Here is a 21,633-nt window from a genome sequence, read left to right on the forward strand (position 1 = left end):
GCAGGGGCCTCGCCCCCTGCCCGCCTCCAGGTCCCGGCTCCAGCTCCGGCACCAGGCGCTCCCGCCCGCCGGCCGCCTCCCCGCGCGCCCAGGAGCCCGCCCTGCGCGCCCAGGAGCCCGCCGCCCCCCCCCCGCCACCCCTCCCCCCCCTGCCCCCCCCGCCCCGCGCCCAGGAGCCCGCTGCCCCCCCCCCCCCCCGCGCCCAGGAGCCCGCCGCGTCCCCGTGCGCCCAGGAGCCCGCCGCCCCCCCCCCCCCCCCCCCCCCCCCCCCCCCGCGCCCAGGAGCCCGCCGCCTCCCCGCGCCGCGCGCCCAGGCGGGAGGGAGCAGCAGGCCTGGAGGTGCCGCCATCCCGCCTGGAGCCTCTCCATGCACCCCAGCCCCTGCCCCTGCCTCCTGTCCACCTGCCGCCTGACAGCCTCGGGGCGCCCAGGTGGGTGTGTGTGAACCAGGTGGGTGTGGGGGAACCAGGTGGGTGTGGGGGAACAGGTGGGTGTGGGGGAACCAGGTGGGTGTGGGGGAACCAGGTGGGTGTGGGGGAACAGGTGGGTGTGGGGGACCCCAGGTGGGTGTGGGGGAACCAGGTGGGTGGGGGGGAACAGGTGGGTGTGGGGGGAACAGGTGGGTGTGGGGGAACCAGGTGGGTGTGGGGGAACCAGGTGGGTGTGGGGGAACCAGGTGGGTGTGGGGGGAACCAGGTGGGTGTGGGGGGAACAGGTGGGTGTGGGGGAACCAGGTGGGTGTGGGGGAACCAGGTGGGTGTGGGGGAACAGGTGGGTGGGGGGGAACCAGGTGGGTGGGGGGGAACAGGTGGGTGTGGGGGAACCAGGTGGGGTGTGGGGGAACAGGTGGGTGTGGGGGAACAGTGGGGTGGGGGGGAACCAGGTGGGTGGGGGGGAACAGGTGGGTGTGGGGGAACCAGGGTGGGTGTGGGGGAACCAGGTGGTGTGGGGGAACAGGTGGTGTGGGGGAACCAGGTGGGTGGGGGGAAGGACACAGGTGGGTGTGGGGGAACCAGGTGGGTGTGGGGGAACCAGGTGGGTGTGGGGGAACAGGTGGGTGTGGGGGAACAGGTGGGTGGGGAACCAGGTGGGTGTGGGGGAACCAGGTGGGTGTGGGGGACCAGGTGGGTGGGGGGGAACAGGTGGGTGTGGGGGACCAGGTGGGTGTGGGGGACCCAGGTGGGTGGGGGGGAACAGGTGGGTGTGGGGGAACCAGGTGGGTGTGGGGGAACCAGGTGGGTGTGGGGGGAACCAGGTGGGTGTGGGGGGAAAGGTGGGTGTGGGGGAACCAGGTGGGTGTGGGGGACCAAGTGGGTGTGGGGGAACAGGTGGGTGTGGGGGAACCAGGTGGGTGTGGGGGAACCAGGTGGGTGTGGGGGACCCAGGTGGGTGTGGGGAACAGGTGGGTGTGGGGGAACCAGGGTGGGTGTGGGGGAACCAGGTGGGTGTGGGGGGGGGAACCAGGTGGGTGTGGGGGGAAAGGTGGGTGTGGGGAACCAGGTGGGTGTGGGGGGACCAGGTGGGTGTGGGGGGAAAGGTGGGTGTGGGGGAACCAGGTGGGTGTGGGGGAACCAGGTGGGTGTGGGGGACCCAGGTGGGTGTGGGGGAACCAGGTGGGTGTGGGGGAACCAGGTGGGTGGGGGGGAACAGGTGGGTGGGGGGGAACCAGGTGGGGTGTGGGGGAACCAGGTGGGGTGTGGGGGGAACCAGGTGGGTGTGGGGGAACCAGGTGGGTGTGGGGGACCAGGTGGGTGTGGGGGGACCAGGTGGGTGTGGGGGAACCAGGTTGGGTGTGCGGGAACCAGGTGGGTGTGTGTGGGGGAACCAGGTGGGTGTGGGGGACCCAGGTGGGTGTGGGGGGGGAACAGGTGGGTGTGGGGGGACCAGGTGGGTGTGGGGGACCCAGGTGGGTGTGGGGGGGGGGAACAGGTGGGTGTGGGGGAACCAGGTGGGTGTGGGGGACCAGGTGGGTGGGGGGAACCAGGTGGGTGTGGGGGAACCAGGTGGGTGGGGGGAACCAGGTGGGTGTACAGGAACCAGGTGGCGAAGTGTGTGCGACCTGAGGACCAAGGTCGGACCCAGTTATCTTCCCACCAGCCTGGGACCCACATCTGCCTGCCCGCCCGGCGGCCCCTTCCAGGTGGCCCTCACTGGCCCTCACTGGCCCCTCACTGGCCCTCACTGGCCCTCACTGGCCTCCCAGGTGGCCCTCACTGGCCCTCACTGGCCTCCCAGGTGGCCCCCATTGGCCCTCACTGGCCCTCACTGGCCTCCCAGGTGGCCCTCACCTGCTCCCAGGTGGGCCAGGCTGGGATCTGGGTTCAGGCCGGTGGACCTGAGGCCTCAGGCGCCGAGAGGCACTCACCCCATGCACAGAGGACCCGCAGGGCTGAAGTGTTTGGGGGCGACCCCCCAGGATGCTGATCCCACCTCGCTGCCGGGGAAAGGGGGTTCCGCCGCCTCCCAGGAAGCGATGGCGCTCCTGCCCCCACTGCACCCCCTCCCTCAGCGCCCGCCCCCTCAGCGCCCGCCCCTCAGCGCCCCCTCCCTCAGCGCCCGCCCCCTCAGCGCCCCCTCCCTCAGCGCCCGCCCCCTCAGCGCCCGCCCCCTCAGCGCCCGCCCCCTCAGCGCCCCCTCCCTCAGCGCCCCCTCCCTCAGCGCCCGCCCCCTCAGCGCCCGCCCCCTCAGCGCCCGCCCCCTCAGCGCCCGCCCCCTCAGCGCCCCCTCCCTCAGCGCCCCCTCCCTCAGCGCCCGCCCCCTCAGCGCCCGCCCCCTCAGCGCCCGCCCCCTCAGCGCCCCCTCCCTCAGCGCCCGCCCCGTGGGCCCACGATCCTCCACCGGATCCTGAAGGTCGGCCCCAAGGACAGGAAGGGGCAGGGAGGGCACCCGGGGCCACGGGTGGAGGGCACCCCAGGAGGAAGGGAAGGCCAGTGGCTGATTGGGATCTCCCGGGCTCAGAGGTCGCCGGAGCCGGCCCCTGACACCCCTCTCCCCGCAGCTCGATGGGGGCGCCGTCCCTGCTGCTGTGCCTGAGCGCGGCCCTCCCGCTGCTGCTCCACGCAGGTATGCTGGCTTTGCCTGGGCCTCCGGCCCCCTCACATATGTCCCTGTGTGTGTGTGTGTGTGTGTGTGTGTGTGTGTGTGTGTCTGTGTGTGAGTATGGGGGCAGGGGAGGTGCGGGGGGCGGGGTGCTCTGAGCTGGGCAGCTCACCTTCCCCAGGGGACAGGCCGGGTCTGTGGAGTGGGATGCTCGGCCCAGAGGCCCCTAGAGCTTCCAGGTGACTTGGAGAGGAGGAGCGTTCGGCAAAGTTGCAAGTCCAGACTTGGGTTCAAAGGCCAGATGGGCGCAGTGCTGCCTGTGTTATGGGGACAGGGCCGCTGTGGGACCCAAGGCAAATGCAAACTAAGCAGTTTGGCGGAAAGGAACTTTAAAGCGAGCAGGCCTTTAAACAAACAGCTGGTGAGAGAAAGCAGGACAGGAGCGCTGGGAGCAGGAAGGGTCCTCCGAGGGAGGGGCAGAAGAAGGCCTTCGGAGGTCGGAGGTCGGGAAAGAGCGGTTCCTTCCGGAGGCTGAAGGTGGGGAGGAGCAGGGATTCAGTCCCATGGATACACAGAGGATGTGGCATTCTGCTTTCACATCAGCACACTATTTGGGGACATTCCCACACTGAGAAAGCTCTCAAATGCAATTGGCCTGGCATTGACACGTTTGTTAAACTAGTAATGAATGACGGCAAGTTCTCCCAATTGCTTCCCTTCCTCTCCCTAGACGAATGCCAGGACATCCGCACGCTGATCGAGGCACAGCCGGAAAAGCAGCCTTTTGCCATTAACTGCACATCCCCTCTGCTGACCGCCGCAGCGCGCGCCACGTGGTACAGACACCCGAGCAAGGCCCCCATCTCCACCGACCGGCAGGCCCGGGTCCACCAGGAGCAGAGCTGGATCCTGTTCCTCCCCGTGGCCTGGGGGGACTCGGGGACCTACCGGTGCCTTATAAAGTAAGTCCCCCTTAATGAGCACTAGCACACTCTCCCTCACAAGTCATAATTACATGTCTATAATTCTCTCAGGAAAATCCTTAGTAAATTCTTAACAACTTAAAAACTCAGTGAGAAGAATAAAACGTAGTTTTATAGTTGTAAGACAACTTCCAATGAAGACATTTTAAAGAGAGAAGACTTGTAAATCAGTTGTTAGAATGTGAAATACAGCTTTCCCGTGGAAATGATGCCACAGCCAGACCGACTTCCAAAGCTGGTGCCTCCCAGTGTTACTGTCGCTGCCCTCTTCCTCCGCGCGCCCAGCCACAGGCTGCCGTCCAGCGGGGAGCCAGCCTCCTCTGCGCACCGCTCTGTAAGGCGCCTGCTACGGAAATGGAGCAGTGGCAAGCACCACGCGTGTTCCGGGCCCAGTGTGCGCTGAGCTGGACCTAGCCCTGTGTGGACGGATGACAGCTCTGGCGGGAGAGCTGAGCGGGTGGGCCTGCGGAGAGCCGGAAGCATGCCTCACTGAAGGCGGCATCTATTCAGCTCATCTATTTTCCAGTTTTCCGAGGAAACGTGAACATCAGTGCGTGTGTGTGCGTGACCTACATAAAGCACACCTTGGACCCAGTTCTGCCTTTACTGACATGCACGTGCAGGAGCTGAATGCCTGCGGGGACCCTGAGGCTGGGCTCTCTTATCTGCAGAGTGGGCCGAGGCCCTGGGAGGGCTGAAGGGAAGTGAGCTGGGATCGTGGGAAGCAGGCGCCTCCGGAAGGAAGCTGCATTCGCTCTCATTCTGTTTCTGTGGTATCTGCCGGTCCCTTTCTGTGTCCAGCTCCGATCATACGATTCCTCATTTTCATACCTCAGACGGACCTACGGGACAAAACCACGTGGCGGTGCAGAAGCAGAAGTGGCGGGAGCCCGAGTACTGGCCCCTTTCCGCGGCTCCACTGCCCGCGCCATCGCCATCCTGCAGGAGGGAGCTTTGCTCTCCCTGACTGCTCACGGTGGTGCACTAACTAGAAGGGTGACTGTGTGTCACACAGATTCACCCTGAAATCCAGACTGCACTTACAGTGTCTAAACCTGGGGGCCGGGAAATGGGGAAAATCATCTTTCAGAGAAAGGAAACATATTGTCTGTAATAGAAAATTAACAAGAATTTTCACAAAATTTTAACATATACGTATATAGACATGATACATATTTAGTAAACTGTGTATTTGAAATACTTTCAAATTCACATAAAATTTGCAAGACTAGTATAAAGAACTCTCACTTACCCTTTAACTGTATTTCCCATTATTTGATGTTTTGCCACATTTACCTAATTATTCTCTCCCGGTATATTTGTGCATCACACATGGCAAGTTTTCTAACTCATTATTCCCAAACCATGTGAGCTGTAGGCATATGACCCCTGACCCTTCACTATTTCAGTGTGTGTTTTCTGAAAACAGAAACATGTTCTTGCTAATCGCACACAGAGCACACATTGGGACGTTTTACTGTAACAGTGTTTTACACCCGCCCTCCGCAGGCCGCGGTGCCGTCCTCCGCGGAGCAGTGCGCTCCTCCGGGGCTCTGGCAGGAGCGGCCGGCCCGCGGCCCGCGCTCCCGTCCCTGGAGCAGTCCGCAGGCTTCCTCACGACGCCGACCGTTAGAAGCAGCACAGGAACCTGTTTCATATGAAATCCCTAATCTGGGTTCTCTCTCCACGAGCCTCCAGGTTGGAACACTGTGCCGGGCCGTGTCCTCGGAGGCCACATTCAGCGGCGCTGTGTCCTCCCGCCGGCCACGTCCGCGCTGGTCACCGGGCTGGGTGCTCCCAGTTCCCATGAGCCGGCACTTCCTGGGTGCAGTGGCTGCAGTGCTCCCAGTTCCCATGTGCCGGCACTTCCTGGGTGCAGTGGCCGGGCGCTGTGCTGGTCCCGCTGCAGGCAGGTTCGCACTATGCCTCTCGGGGATCAGCTCGCGTTAGGAGATGACCAGCATCATTGGCTCTGTGATTGTTTCATGAGGCTCCACTCTGTTATCTCTTACAGTGATACAGACGTGTGTCACCAAGTACATGTAAACCTCACTGTGTTTGGAAAATACGGGTGTGGCAGAAACAGTCAGAGGATCTTACCAGATGGGCACGAGCAGATCCTGCATGTTGGGAGAGATGACAGCCTCTCGTGCCATCTGAACTTCCCGAAGAGTTGTGTCTTGAACTCAGTAAAGTGGTATAAGGTAAAAAAAAAAAAAAAAAAAAAAAAAAAAAGGATTTTCCTATTAATACTCTCTCTTCTTTTCTTTAAAACCCACTAGTGCCAAAACCGGTTTGACTCAGTGGTAGAGCGTCGGTCTGCGGACTGAAGGGTCCCAGGTTCGATTCTGGTCAAGGGCATGTACATTGGTTGCGGGCACATCCCCTGTAGGGGGTGTGTGGGAGGCAGCTGGTCGATGTTTCTCTCTCATCGACGTTTCTAGCTCTCTGTCTCTCTCCCTTCCTCTCTGTAAAAAATCAATAAAAATATATTTTAAAAAAATAAAACCCACTAGTTTTTTCAATTTTAAGGCAATTAGTAAAAAGATTGTGTATCTCAGACAGATTTGTTAGCTAATTGCTATTGCCAATCTTATCTGCTAATTATTTATGTTTAAATTTATGGTTATTATAGCTTTGTAATATTTTATTATTTGTATCTTCCACCTCCCCCCTCCCCCCACCATCCTTACTTTCCAGACCATCCTTGGCTATTTCTCTTTTCTAACAGACTAATTAGTCCATTTGTTTGAATGGCCCTCTCATGCTGCAATAATCACACAGCACCACCCCCTGAAGTCTCCTTCCCACTCTGATCTGTGTGTCCTGGGCCCATGCCCCTCCCCCAACAAGTGGCTACTCTTATTAGTCCTATTAAGTGTGATGTTTATTTTGGAGTTAAATGCCCTTTACCAGATCAAGGAAGTTCTAGTTTGCTTGAAATCATATTATGAATGGATGTTAAATTTTATCTGCCTTTCCTAATTATTAGATACTAGAGGCCCGGTGCATAGAAATGGGGAGCCCTGGATGGGGAGCCCTCAACCTGGCCTGCCCCCTCAAACAATCCGGGAGCCCTCAGAGGCAGGAGGTGACACCCCATCACGCCACTGCTGCTGCCACTGCTGGAAGCACAAGCCTGCTCCTGTTACCTGAGCCTCTGGCAGCCCTGGGCAGCTGGGGGGCTGAGGGGACTGGGTACTCTGGAGGCAGGTGCACAGTGCTGAGGGGACTGAGCACTGCCAACTTGTGGCTTGGGCACTGCCATCTTTGAGGGTGGGGCAGCCAATTAGCATATTCCCTCCTCATTGGCTGTGGGCACCACCATATTTGTGACAGTGTGAGGGTCAATTAGCATATTCCCTTGTTATTAGGAAGGATTTTTTTCTTTTTACTCTGTTCTGTACTGAATAACAGGAACTGATTTGTGAATGTTATACCAATGTTGCATTACTGGAATAATCTAAATTGGTGTTGTCTTATTGGCTTGCCTGATTAGTTAAAATTTTTTCATCTAAATCATGAAGTAGTTGTTTGTAATTTTTGTTGTCTGCTTTGTCCTTGTCAAATTTTGGTATGAAGGATATGCTGACCTTGGAAAATAACTTGGGAAGTAATCTTTACTTTCTTCTGGAATGTTTAAGATTGATTTTATTTTTATGCTATATGCTTTAAGTGTTTATAGTAAAGTTATGTAAGACTGGGACTTCCTTTGAGGGAAGGTTTTAAATTATAGAATTCAGTGTCCTTAATTATAGAACCACTCAGATGCCTTACCTGTTCTTATAGCAAATTAGCACATCGTGCTTGCTTAGAAATTTTCATTTTATTTTTATAATTTTTAAATTATTGAGCTAAAATTGTTCAAAATATACTCTTATTACCTTTTTAATATTTGTAGGATTTGAGGTGATGTCTTTTTTCATATCTGGTGTCATATCTCCTCTCTCTCTCTCCTCTCTCTCTCTCTCTCTCTCTCTCTCTCTCTCTCTCTCTCTCTCTCTCTCTGTTGTTTTGTTTTGTTGATGATTCCTGCCAAGGGTTTTTCAACATGAATAGTTTTTTCAAAGCCCTAACTTTGTTAACTCTGTTTCATTAATTTCTGCTGTCTTTTAGCCACCTTCCCCCTCCCCTGTTTTCTTGGGTTTTAATTTGTTGGTATTTTAATAACTTTATGAGATGGATTTTTGGATGATCCTATATAATAAAAGGCTAATATACTAATTAGACTGAATAGCAGGATGACCATCCAGTAGAAGCCAGCGCTGAGAGGGCTAACTAGGCTGCAAGGGCTGAGCCTCTTGCAGGGAATTTATGTGTTGGGCGTCTAGGTAATTATAAGCCTTTCTTCTTTTCTACTATATGCATTTAAAGTCACTTTTCTCTAAACTAATTTTAGCTGCTTTCTACACTTTTGATATATAGTATATTCTTATTCAGTTGAAAGTATTTTCTAATTTCTAATGATTTCTTCTTTGAACTCTGTATTATTTTTAAGAATTGCCTAATTTGCAAATATAGTGGATTTTAGTACTGTTAATCCTCACCTAAGGATATGTTTTTCCATTGCTTTTTCTGAGTGAAAGGAAGGGAGGGAGGGGAGATAGAAACATCAGAGTGAGAGAGCCACATTGATTGGTTGCCTTTCACACCCCCCAAGTAGGGGCAGGGAGTGAACCTACAACCCAGGTTTGTGCCCTTGACTGGGAGTCGAACCCATGACCCTTGGTTGTGTGATGCTCTACCCACTTAGCACAACAGCCAGGGCAATGTAGTGGATTTTTGAAAAGTTACTTTTCTGCTTACTTGCACTGTGGCAGAGAATCTACTCTATATGTTGTAAATAGTTTGGAATTTGGTGAGACTGCCTTCTAATTCCATGTTTGTAAATGCCTCAGGCTTATTCACAAGAATGAGAGCACTGCAGTTGGTTTGGTAATTCTGTTATTCACGTCTACAATGCACTTCCCGCCTTGCCTTCTTCTTTCAGTTCCTTAGGAAGAGATGCAGAAGTAACTTTGGTGGCCGTAGGTTTTGGAGTGTGGCTCACCCACTTCTGAGCCCAGCCCAACTTCTCAGGAACCAGTGTCCACTTCCCTCTTGTGGGTCCTGGACTCTGCTCCTCAGGCCTCTGGCCACCGCCGCTGCCTCGCAGCTCCTCCTGGCACTGGTGTGACTGGGCAGGGGCCTCCCTGAGGACTCTGGCCTGGCTGCACCTGCTGACATCATAGACATGAAAGCAGTGACATTTGAGAGGCAGATTTTTAGCATTAACTCTGCCGCTACCCCAGTGTCAAGATGCAGACACATTGCACCTGGATTTCTCCCTTAGAGAATAAATGAGAGTTTGGACCACATGATTTCAAGCTTTCCAACCCCCACGGCCACTAGTCTGAGGGAAAACCTATTCCCTCCCACTCCCGTGTGATCAGACTTAGAGGAGCGGGCGATGGTTAGCATTTGGCAGTGCTATAATCAACGCATGTCAATTTCTGTAAAACACGGAGACAGTCCAGAGCGTGTGATTGGCCTACGTGCGCACCACCTTTAACCTGTGGGACTTTTAAAGTTGGATGCATGGCCTCTTCTCTGCTGCCGAGCCAGGCCATGTACGAGGGAGACCCAGACAGATTTCATTCAAAATAGCCACTATGCCTGGGAAGACAGGAGGAGGCAGGGAGGCAGGGAATATAAGAAGCAGGGACCGTTCTCCAGTGTCAACCTGTGCAGACCCAGCGACCTCAGTTACGGCTGTTTTTGCTGTGGGTCCCCTTGGGCCACAGTGTTTTCATCTGTAAAATGGGATACATTATGAAAATATTTAGAGCTTATATCTGCCCAGTGTTGTGCCAGGCACTGGAGATGTCCTGAAGAGAGAGAGCCCTCGCTGCCCAGCAGTTACAGTTCACCAGAAGGCAGACAGTCAAACAAAAGGAGTAGTTGCCGAGACCGGTTTGGCTCAATGGATAGAGCGTCGACTTGGGGACTGGAGGGTCCCGGGTTCGATTCTGGTCAAGGGCATGTACCTTGGTTGTGGGCATATCCCCAGTAGGGGGTGTGCAAGAGGCAGCTGATCGATGACTCTCTCTCATCGATGTTTCTAACTCTCTATTTCTCTCCCTTCCTCTCTGTACAAAATCAATAATATATATATATATATATATATATATATATATATATATATATGGGAATAGTTTCATTACAGCACGAAGTCAGTCACAGGACTTCTGAGGAAATGCTTCTGGGCGAGTGGCTGCTGAGCTGTGTTCACAGAATGATTGACAGCTAACTCGGGGGGACCCCAGGTTAGCTGTCAATCATTCCTAAACCTGGTCAGCACACATTGACTATGGTCCAAATAGGATGTTGGTAAGGAGTTATTTTGACCTCTGTAAAGGCCAGCCGTTGGTGAGTGCAGGTACAACAGGGCCTGTGACACAGAGAAGCAGTCCTTGGCCAAGGGGCGTGGCGCCCATTGGGAGAGAACGCCCTGAGGGTGAGGACTCTGCCTGTCCACATCCTCCCACTGCATGCATTATGGCCCAGCCTGTGTTCCCCCACGGAGTCCTCCTGCAGCCTGAGAGGCCTGTCCGCAGACCCCCATTAGGCTGGGTGTTTGTAACACCATTTCAGCCTGCTGAACGCTCTTTCAGCTCTTCCTGGAGAGGGTTACAGTCTTTAGTAGGTTGTAAACTACCTAACGTCTAGGGGCCACACAGTTTCTTGTATCTCCCACAATTCAGAGAATGCTGCCAACTGGGAATGGAACTGATCCCCAAATGCTCTTTGAGTTGAATTTTCTTTTTTTTATATTTAGGACTGTAAAGAGATTAAAGAAAAGCGGTTTGAAAATTGGGGGAAAAGCCTGTTAGTGAACAATGTCTCGGCAGAAGACAGGGGGAGCTATGCCTGCAAAGCCAACCTGACACATGAAGGGAGGCAGTTCACCGTGTCCCGGAGAATTGCTGTGAATGTCAGTAAGTACGCTCATGGCCTGCCTGAGCCCCCAGCTCCGTGGGAGACGGTGCTCTCCCTTTGAGACGAGGGGTTGATCCTCCTGAAGGTTAGCGGGCTCTCACATGTCACTGTTAGAATCAGGGTAGAAAGAACGAGGCAGGAACAGTTTAGTTTCCTCATCTGAGAAAACAGAATACTCAAAACCCTTGGTCTACTGTAATGGAAACACACACACATCCTGTATTAGATAGCTCCTGGGATGCCTGGCCAGAATGGGGATGCAGTGCGTGGTGGACATTGTGAAAAGTACTCTGTTCCCCTGGGCCCTCACTGTGTGACTCTTTCGGTGGCCATGCCAGCCATGGTCTCTGGAATTGGTTCCAGATGCCTCATGCCCATGGGGTCTTAGTTCCCAGCCCAGAGTTCTGGATTTCTTAAACACATGCCCAGAACATTTTAAAGCCGAATCTTAGCAGGAGAAGAAATCCTAACTAGCAATGTCACTTGAGCCATTAAGTTTGCAGAGGCTCAGGAGGAGAAGGGCCTCCTGCCCTTACACAGCGGTCAGTGGTGGCCACAGGCCTGAACCCAGGCCGTAGGGCCGGGCAGCGGGTCCCTCTAACACTCAGCAGGGGTTTCTGCTCGCTGCCTGGGCTTTTTCCCAGGAAAGAGTTGTTTTCTACATTTACTCGGCTAAATGAGAAAAACTGAAGGCTAATACATCTTTATTTTAATATTAAATTTATTGGGTAACATTGGTTAATAACATTATGCAAACTGGAGGCGAACAATCCCATATAGCACATGTCTGTGTATGTCTTTGCCTTGTCTCTTCATGCTTGTCCCTGATTTCTGTCAGCCCTCATGTCCTGGGGACGCTGGATTTCTTGATGGTGTGGCTGTCTGTGGAGGTGTGTCCAGCTGGAGTGGCTTCCCGCTTCCCACCTGGAGTCCCTTCATTATGAAAATTAATTGCATTCATTGTTATGATTTTTTGCTTTGGGTTTTATGTAAGTGATACAACTCTGGAAGTAGGCACTTTGTGTTGGTCACAGTTGAAGCCCTAACATTGAACCCAGTGCCTGGCCCACGTCAGACAAAGATCTATGTCTGAACTGAATGATTGACTGCTCCTATACTTTAGTTTTATCTGTAGCAGAGAGAACTCTTTGAAAGGCAAAATTTCAAAGGCATCTGAAGAATAAGTCAGAGGTCACTGAGTCTAAGAGTCTAATTTTATGTAATTGAAGTAAACATTTATTTTTGATCTATTGTATACCCCAAACTGTTAAAATTTGATAAACAAAAAATTTTAAAAACTACACTTTGTTTTTTCTGTTGAGAAGCTCTCAGCCGAGTGGTAGCTGAGCTAGAGAGCATTTCACATTCTACAGTGAGGACAGAGTTAAAGACAGTGTCTGAGGTAGCAGGAAGAGACTCAGAGGTTGCCCCATGGGGGCAAGTAAATGGCCAGGAAGGCTTCAGAAAGGAAACGTCATCTGAGCTGAACTGTGAAGGATGAGTAGGGTTTGTGAAAATAAAGAAGAGTGAGGAGGAGCAGAGAGAGTATAAGGCAAAACATACAGTGTCTGCCATTGTAGATGATGTTGGATGTAAAACTAATCGTGTTAGAGCAAATGTACGTACAGGTGAGGAGGCCATAGAGTCCAATGGACAAGGTCAAGGGGATCGTTACAAGCAGGATGTATCATGTTGCCTCTGAAGAGCCCTGAGTCAGGTGCAAGTACAGAGTGACAAGGCTGTGTTTGTGATGGTGGACGTTTGAGATGGTTTGGCAGGAGGTGAACAGGGTCTGGAGGCCTGGACCATTTAGGATGCTTCTCCCATGCCCAGAAGAGCGTTGACCATCTGGATTGGATGGAAGTGGTAGGGCTTCTCAGGCAGCCACTCAGTGAGTCTTCACTCAGTGCCTAACAAGGCCAGGTCCTGTGCTAAATAGCGAGAACATGATGGTGAGAAAAACAGCCAGGACCACTGCTCTGATAGGGCTTTGAAGCCTGAGCAGGTGGGAGGGAGACATTTACCAGACAGTGTCCTGATGATGATAACCAAGGCAATGAATGCAACAAAGGAAAGGAAGATAGATCAAACAGACAAGGACCTACTGAAAAGTCAAGGAAAGCTTGGGCGAGCTTTTTTGAGACTGAGGGTGCAGCCAAGTGAAGGCCCTATAACAAACAGACAATGGCGTGTCTGAAGGGTAGAGAGCAGACAGGTTGGCTGGAGGTGTGGTGAGTGAGGGAAATCATGGTGGGTTATAAAGTTGGAAAAATAGTCAGGAGCCAAGATTCAATGGGAATAGGCACTCTAAAGCAGGGAGCATGGATTTATCCTAAGAGCAATGGCAGAGAGGTTGAGAGCAGGCTAGCTGATGGGACTCACATTGCTGAAAGCTCACTGGGGCTGCTGGGCACGGGTGATCCTATAGAAACAGGAGCGGCGGTTAGTTGGCAGGTGAAGAAATGCAAGTGAGAGGTCAAGTAGGTACAGGCAGCATGATGGCCCTGAAGATGGAGGGATGTGATGAGATGGATTAGAGGCATTTTAGGAGGTAAAATCCACAGGTCTTAGTGTTGGATTGGAGGCAAAGTGAGGGATGTGGCAAGATCAAGGAAGCTAGGCTTTTGGGCATACGCAAGTAATTGAATGATGATATTATTCAATGAAATAAGGTAACTTTAGAGGAAAATGGGTGAGGAATTGAAAATGGGTGATCATGAATTTGGTCATGGATAAAGTGAGTACATGGGTAAAGTGCGTATATGGATAACTTGTGGATAACATGAATACACGGATAAAGTGAGTACTTGGTGCTTCTGAGATGCTCAGTGGAGACATTGAGTAGGCTGTGGCCTATGTTGATCTGGCTCTTAGAGAAAGAACAGGAGACATTACAGCTTACAAGGTCACTGGCCTTGAGAGGGTAATTGAAGACCTGGATGATGAGCGTGCCCAGGGAGAGAGCAGAGAGAAGAAATAGAGGGTCTAGGAATAAGTAGTCACTGACTGAGAAGTGTTAGGAGGTAAAATTAGTTTGACTGGGTGACTGGTCACTTGAAGAAGGTAAAGGAAAAGCTCTTGCCTAGAATGACTTTCAGATTTTAGATGTGTGTGGTTCTTGTGGAAGGCAGCACATTATCTATCTGGTGATGACTTTTGTTTGGGATGTACTGAATTTGAATAGTTTTAGAAGGTGCAAATATTATTGCCATCTTAAAGGATGCATGTTTTGCATTTTTTTTAGTTTTTTAATAACTTTTTTATAACTTTCCACATCCCACCAAATGGATAGGAAGAATAGAGAGTTAAATTTTGGTGGACAAATGTGGAAGGGAAGAAGTACAGAAAGACGAGAGTGTGAGGGGGTCCATGTCATATAAGCTAAGCAATTATAAAGTGGGGTGCAGGAATGAAAGAGCTAAAGAAAAACAGGAGGGAAAGACAGAGAGGACATGAAAAGCAGGGTTAGGGGATGGAGGAATGGGACTAAAGACCAAACATTAGGGTCATTCTTTCTATCTAGGACCTAGGCCAGAGCTTTAATATTAGCCAATGTTTTAGGGTAATTTAGAGTACCAGAGATTTTTATTACATAACTAGGAGATCAGTGCACAAATTTGTGCAACTTGAAAGGTACTGTGGGCCGTGAGGTTGCAGTGGGCACAAGGACGGATGTCGGCTCATCCTCTGTGCCCTGCCTGTTCCCTCCCACCATGGCCCCCAGTCCCATCTGCTGTCAGCCCCACCCCTGCCACTGCCGCTGCTCCCATGCACTGATGGCACAGGCCCTGCTCGCATCTGCTAACAGAGTGGAGAGATTGGGGCCAGCTCCAGCAGGGGGTACGAGTGGGGCCAGTGCCATCAGCAGGTGTGAGTGGCGGTACTGCCCCAATTGTCTCTCAGGAGTAGGGGGAGGTGGAAAAGCCCTCAGGGACAATTGAGGCCAGCAGCCGGCACTCACACGTGCTGACAGTGCCAAGTGATCAGGACCAGTGTCAGGCACCGGCAGTGGGTGCGAGTGGGACCAGCACCTGCAGCAGATGGCAGTGCAGGGCAGGACCGGGGCACATGGGCGTAAAGAATTTTCAGAAATTCCAGAAGCTTTCCCGGATGGTAGAGACCAGTGCCCTGCTTGGTCTTGTGCTCCTGCTCACCTGCTCCACCCTCCCGCCACTGCCAAAACCCGTCATGTTCCATGCATGCCCCTTGGTGGTTAACGCATGTCACAGTGACCAGTTGTTCAGCTGTTTGGTTGTTCCACTGTTCAGCCCATTTCATATTAGAGTTTTATATATATAGATCTTTTCAGTTTATATTTACACCAAATAAGTAAATACTAGAGGCCCGATGCATGATTTTGTGGATGGGTGGGGTCTGGCCAGCCTGCCCTGATCAGGACCAATCAGGCCGGGCTGGTTTGGGGAAGGGGATGTGGGAGGTTGGCCGGTTGGCACCACCCCCAGGTCAAACTCCCAGTTGAGAGGGAAATTTGCATATTAGCCTTTTATTACATAGGATACTAAAGGCCCTGTGCATGAAAATTTATGCACTGGAGGGGGGGGTCCCTCAGTTTGGCGTGCCCCCTCTCACAGTCCAGGAGCCCTCAGGGGCAGGAGGAGGCCTGGAAATCAGGGGAATGTGACATTCCCCCATCACACCTCTGCTGTTGCCACTACTAGCAGCACAAGCCTTGGCTGGCCTTGGTTACCTGAGCTTCAGGCAGCCCTGGGCAGCTGGGAAGCCACTATTTGGGGCTTGCCTGCACCTGAGGTCAGCCCTGGGAGGCTGGGGGATTGAGGGGACTAAGGGACTCTGGAGGCAGGCACTCAGCATGGCCAGACTACCTGGCTCTGCTACGTGCCTGCTGCCCTAGCAGGACTGGGGAGACTGTGCACTGCCGTCTTGTGGCTGTGGGTGCTGCCATCTTTAAGGGTGTGGCAGTCAGTTACCATATTCCCTCCTTATTGGCTGTAGGCACTGTCATCTTTGTGAGGATGTGAGGGTCAATTAGCATATTTCATCTTTATTAGACAAAATAATGCAAAGCAAACTCTTGGTAGGCCAGTTTTTAGGTTTTTTTCCTTAGCAATTCAATTACTTTTGGTTTAAAAATATGCATTTATAGAGTGACACTTTGTCACACCATGAGTTCTGATTTTTCTTGGCAAATATTTTTTGAGGGTCTGCAAGTTTTTTAATGCTATTATATACATAGGGCCTTTAGTATCCTATATAATAAAAGGCTAATATGCATTTAATGCTATTATCACTTTAGTAAACTATGTAATAAAAGGCTAATATGCAATTTATAATTAAAGTAATTGGGAATGTATTGTATGTGATCCTAATGCAATTTCATGTATGGTTTCTTAGCAGAAATTGTTGGATATGCAGGAAGATTCCCTAAAATAACATATCCAATAAACAATACAATTGAAGCACAACTTGGTGAGTAAAGTTATGAAAGCCATTGAAATCACTAAGGGCAGAAATCCACAGCCTAGTGAATTTCTTGAATTTCAAGGATGAAGAAAATTCCATACACATCCCGTTTTCCAGCGTGGAGGTACCTGAGCTCCGTGGGAGAGGCACGGAACAACAAACCCAGGGAGCTGAGTCCTGGGCCGTGGTGGGACAAAGGCCTGGTAGTGAGCACGGCTGTCTAGGGAGTGAATTTCAACCCACTGACCTCAGGCATCTGACAGCCTGCACTATCTGCTGTGTAGTCAGAGGCACTGACCCCTTCCCCTAGGCTGTCAAATTTAAAACTAACAACAGCCAACACAACAACAGCCATCCAGGGTGAACAAATCAAAATTACACCTATTATTTTGTCAGATTGGCAAAAAATATATTTTTTGGTGTGTTACAAATTTTAGTAATTAGTTTATGTGTGCCATGAGTCAAAAAAGATTGGAAATCACTGGTCTGAATCATTATTGTAAATCTGCTTATGCAAAGGCAATGAAAATGTAAATATAGTTCCTGAAAGAGGTGATAAAATTACTAATACAACGTTGGTCAAGAATTCTGAATGATATAATCTCGGACTGGAAATTATTTTATAGGACTAGAAAGAGTTATCTTGTTATCCTTATTTTACTTAGGAAAGACACAGTAAACATTGCCTCAGTTTATGATCTAAGTGAAGAAAAAGGAGCTCAAATAATTTTTGAAAATGTAAAAGTAATTACTAATAAAATACTAGTTGAGTACTTTCTGAAGAAAAAAGTAAATTAAATAAATTATTATTAAAAGATAAATGCTGAGGTTGAATCAAATATTAAAATCTGGTTACCTGCTATTTTTAAAAGGCATAGTTCTAAAATACATGATCTAGAAGATTAAATATATATTCATATGCCTTGTATTACTTAACACAAAGAAATCAGGATGGCAATATGAATCTTTTAATCTGATAAATGCCTTTCAATGCAAAAAATTAAATGACAAATTAAATCATTTGATACTAATAAAATTATAATTATCCCCTTCCTCCACCCCAAAAACGTTATGTTCCAAATAACAGTGCATCAGAATATTTGAAGATAAAACTCTTGGATATACAAAAGCAATATGATAAGACAATACAATTATTTCAATTATAGCGGGAGATTTTAATATACTCTGGATGTGACTAATTTGTTAGTCAAATCAGGATCTGAAAAATTATAGTAACATGATAAGAATAGTGTATTAAATAAATCACACTAATACAAATTATGAAAAACTCAGAGTCCCAGAAGAGAAAATCAACAACTCTTATCTTTTATTTATTTGCTTTGCTGGTTAGATTTGACTCACAGTCATAGTTGCAGATTACTTAGAAAATAATGGCAGTGAAAACATGTCAAGTTTCATGGAATGCAACCAACACTGAATCTAAACAAGATATAAATATCATCATCAATAGTAAGTGCAAAAATAATAAAAAATGCATTAACTAATCACTTAACTTTATAAAAAGAGGCAACAAAATAACCCATGGCAGAAAATAACAAAGGTAAAAGTAAAAAGATAATGACTTTATTAAAAGATTAGAGGCCTGGTGCATGAAATTTGTGAATGGGGGAGGGGGTGTCCCTCAGGCCAGCCTGCACCCTCTCCAATCTGGGACCCCTTGAGGAATGTCCAACAGCCCATTTAGGCCCAATCCCACTGGGATAGGGCCTAAATTGGCGATTGGACATCCCTCTCACAATCCAGGACTGCTGGCTCCCAACCGCTCACCTGCCTTTGCCTGATTGCCCCTAACCACTCCCTTGCCAGCCTGATCAATTCCAAACTGCTCCCCAGCTGGCACAATTGCCCTTAATTTCCCTCCCCTGCTATCCTGGTCACCCCTAACATCCCTCCCCTGACAGTCTGACTGTCCTCTCCTACAGGCCTATTTGCCCCCACTGCCCTCCTCCCCTGAAGGCCTGGATCCTCCCCAACTGTCCTCCCCTGAAGGCCTGGGTTCGTCCCAACTGCCCTCTCCTGCTGGCCTGGTCTCTTCCAACTTCCCTCCCCTGCAGGCCATCTTGTGGTGGCCATCTTGTGTCTTGGAGTGATGGTGAATTTGCATATCGCTCTTTTATTAGATAAGTTTCAGGGTTGGTTCTGGGATAGAAGGGCTTGTGGTGGGGTGGGGTGGGGTGGGGGAGATAAAAAGAGAAGATAGAGAATCTCCAGTAAATGTAACCTACCAAAGGTAGAGAAACTCAAATGTAAAAGAAATGAGAAAGCTTATCAAGCAACAGTGGAAAGGAGATAAAATCTTTTAAAAGGCTTTGGACCTACATATATATTTTAATAAACTTTTAATATCTTGTAAACTTTCAAGGAAATAGTAAAGCTCATAACAGAGGATGTTTGTCTACATATTGCCATGTAACTTCACCAGTGGATTTTGTAAACACCCAGAAAATATGAGTATCTGTTATTGACTCTTCTGATTAATTTCTTGTCTTTGGAAATTCTAGCCATTGTGTTTAGACACTAAAGAGAAAAGATATGTAAACTGCTGTGAAAGAGGAAGGGGTAAACATATAATTATTTTAAATGACCTATGGTTATCTACTTGGAAATTATAAAAAAATTCTCTTAAAAAACTATGATCACTCACAATTATTCTGTAAGGAATTCCAATATAATATAAACTTTCAAATCTAATAGAACTTTTTTTTATACCTGAAATAATTGTATATTATGTAATTAGAGAAATGGCATTCAAAATTGCAATAAAAATAGCAAATTATTAAGAAATAAAAAGAACAGGAAATTTGGAAAACCTGCCTACATAAAAAAAATTGCAACATTTTATGCAAGGACGTTAAAAAAGACAAGTCCCAGTGATTCCTTTGCATGTTTCCAAATGGGACACTCAGTATCAGAAATAGTTATTTCTCCCAGATTAATGTATGCTTTTAATATCTCACCAACTAAATGCCACTGAATTTCCTGAAACTTGACAAAGCTTTTCTAAAAGTCATGTCAAAAAATGCTGGCAAGAGTCAGCAAAGAAATAATCAAAGAGAAGAAATATATTGAAGTATATTATAAAGTTACTAGAGGCCCGATACACAAAGATTCATGCAAGAATAGGCCTTCCTTCCTCTGGCTGCTGGCACCGGCTTCCCTCTGGCACCCTGGACCAGGCCTTCACTCTGGCCACCGCCTTCCACCTTCGCTCCGGCCCTGCCGCCATCCTTTGGCTCCCTCCACCCTTCACCCCCCTATAGCAAGTGTCCTGGGCCAGCCGCCACCATCTTTGTCATGTCAATTTGCATATTCCCTCCCTATTTGCTGTGGGTGTTGCCATCTTTGTTGCAGAGTGGTGGTCAATTTGCATATTCCATCTTTATTAGATAACACAATAAATAAATATTTATATTTGCATACAAATATCAATAGATTAAAGTAACATAAAACAATAAACAGTTGCTGGAATATATTGGAATTTAGTAAAACAGATTTGGTGGGCATTTAAAAATGGGTAGGGAAACAAATACAGTATATATGTGAAGTTAATATAACTTATTAAATTTGAATACTGTGTAGTTTATTCTTTATCTTATAACAAACACAAAAATGTATTTTTGATGAATTAAAGAAATATCTCTATATATAAAAGGCTAAGTAACTGACCATGTGTCTGACTGACTGACCAGCTGGTATATGATGTGCATTGGCAATCTATCAATATATATATAAAAAGCTAAGCAACCATCACATCCAAAGCAACTGAACAGATGACCAAACAGGCTGTGTGGGGCAACCAGGCTGGCAGGGGGTTGGTGAGGGATGACCAAATGACTGAGCAGCAGGCTTCGCAGGGTTACCAGGCCAGCAGGGGGGTTAGGGAGGGATGACCCAACGATTAAGCAGCAGGTTGCATGGGGCTATCAGGCCCACAGGGGAGGCAATTGGGGTGACCAGACCAACAAGCGGGGGCAGTGAGGGGTGACCAGGTTGTCAAGGGGGGCAGTTGGGGACTACTACATCTGCAGGAGGGACAGTTGGGGGTGACCAGGCCAGCAGAATTGGGCCTAAACCAGCAGTCAGACATCCCCCGAGGGATCCTGGATTGGAGAGGTTGCAGGCTGAGCTGAGGGGACCCCCTTGCATGAATTCCATGAGTTCCAGGCCTCTAGTCTATAATAATGGAAGTATAATATGCTAATTAGACTGGACAGCTGAACGACCTTCCAGATATCCTTCCTGACGACCTTCTGGATGAAGCCAGGGCTACAAGGGCGGAGGCAAGCTGCCATGGCTGTGAGGGCCAAGCCCCTTGCATAAACTTTGTGCATCGGGCGTCTAGTTTAAAAATAAACATTGATTTCCACATGTGCAATATTTTTCCCTGTCTGATACTGGCCTCCCATTTAAATTAATTCAAAAACAGTTACCTGTGATGTCAGCATTTGCAATGACTATTAATAAATCACAAGGACAAACTCTAAACAGAGTAGAAATATTTTCACCTGAATCCATTTTCAGATATGTTGCTTTCTCTCAAGTTCAAAAATGTGTGACATTAAAGTTAAAGTTCTAAATACCTCATCACAAGGGAAATTAGTCAAGCACTCTCAAAGTGTTTTCACTCTTAATGTGGTATTCAGGGAGATATTAGAATAAGTTTAACTTATTAGTTATTGTTTTTATATCATGCTTTTGTTGTTATATCATGTCATTATTTATTAATCATTTTATATATTTTTTCATATACATTTTACTAATTTTCTTTCATCTCTAACACCTCTATTATAGAGAAAGAGTGAATAGCGATATTAAAATATTTCTTCTAATTAATTTCTTTTCAATGTGCATGAATCCATGCACCAGGCCACTATACCACAAAAGTTACATTAAAAACTAAAGACATTTTTTAAAAATCTAATGCCAGAATTAGATTTCAAAACTAAAATCAGTGGAAGAAATCACAGAAGATCAAAAATTAGACGAGCATAAAAATGTAGATGGCGCTAGGATGAAAAGCGATGATGCAGGGTCCCTGCCCCTTATGCCCTCTGCCCGGTAAAGAATCAGCTCTGACCCAGGAGTCTTGGGGATGAGAAGGCGGAGTCTTGGGGATGAGAAGGCGGTCAGCTCTAGCCAGGGTGTGCTTGTTAAGCCTACACTGCGGGTC

General features: G+C 49.1%; 1 protein-coding gene across 1 annotated transcript in view; it reads left to right on the top strand.

The window, feature by feature from the left end:
* The first annotated feature begins 323 nt into the window (after window positions 1-323).
* Window positions 324-21,633, top strand: part of IL1RL2 (interleukin 1 receptor like 2) — a 46,589-nt gene continuing 25,279 nt past the window's right edge. The window contains exons 1-6 of the mRNA XM_084900508.1: window positions 324-431; window positions 2,999-3,063; window positions 3,770-4,001; window positions 6,037-6,226; window positions 10,840-10,999; window positions 16,374-16,448. Of these exons, the coding sequence (XP_084756634.1) occupies window positions 3,003-3,063; window positions 3,770-4,001; window positions 6,037-6,226; window positions 10,840-10,999; window positions 16,374-16,448 (718 nt within the window). The 5' untranslated portion in view covers window positions 324-431; window positions 2,999-3,002. The remainder of the gene's footprint in view (window positions 432-2,998; window positions 3,064-3,769; window positions 4,002-6,036; window positions 6,227-10,839; window positions 11,000-16,373; window positions 16,449-21,633) is intronic.

Source organism: Pipistrellus hanaki (assembly GCF_964339955.1).
Source record: "Pipistrellus hanaki genome assembly, chromosome: 12".
Classification (NCBI taxonomy): Eukaryota; Metazoa; Chordata; class Mammalia; order Chiroptera; family Vespertilionidae; genus Pipistrellus; species Pipistrellus hanaki.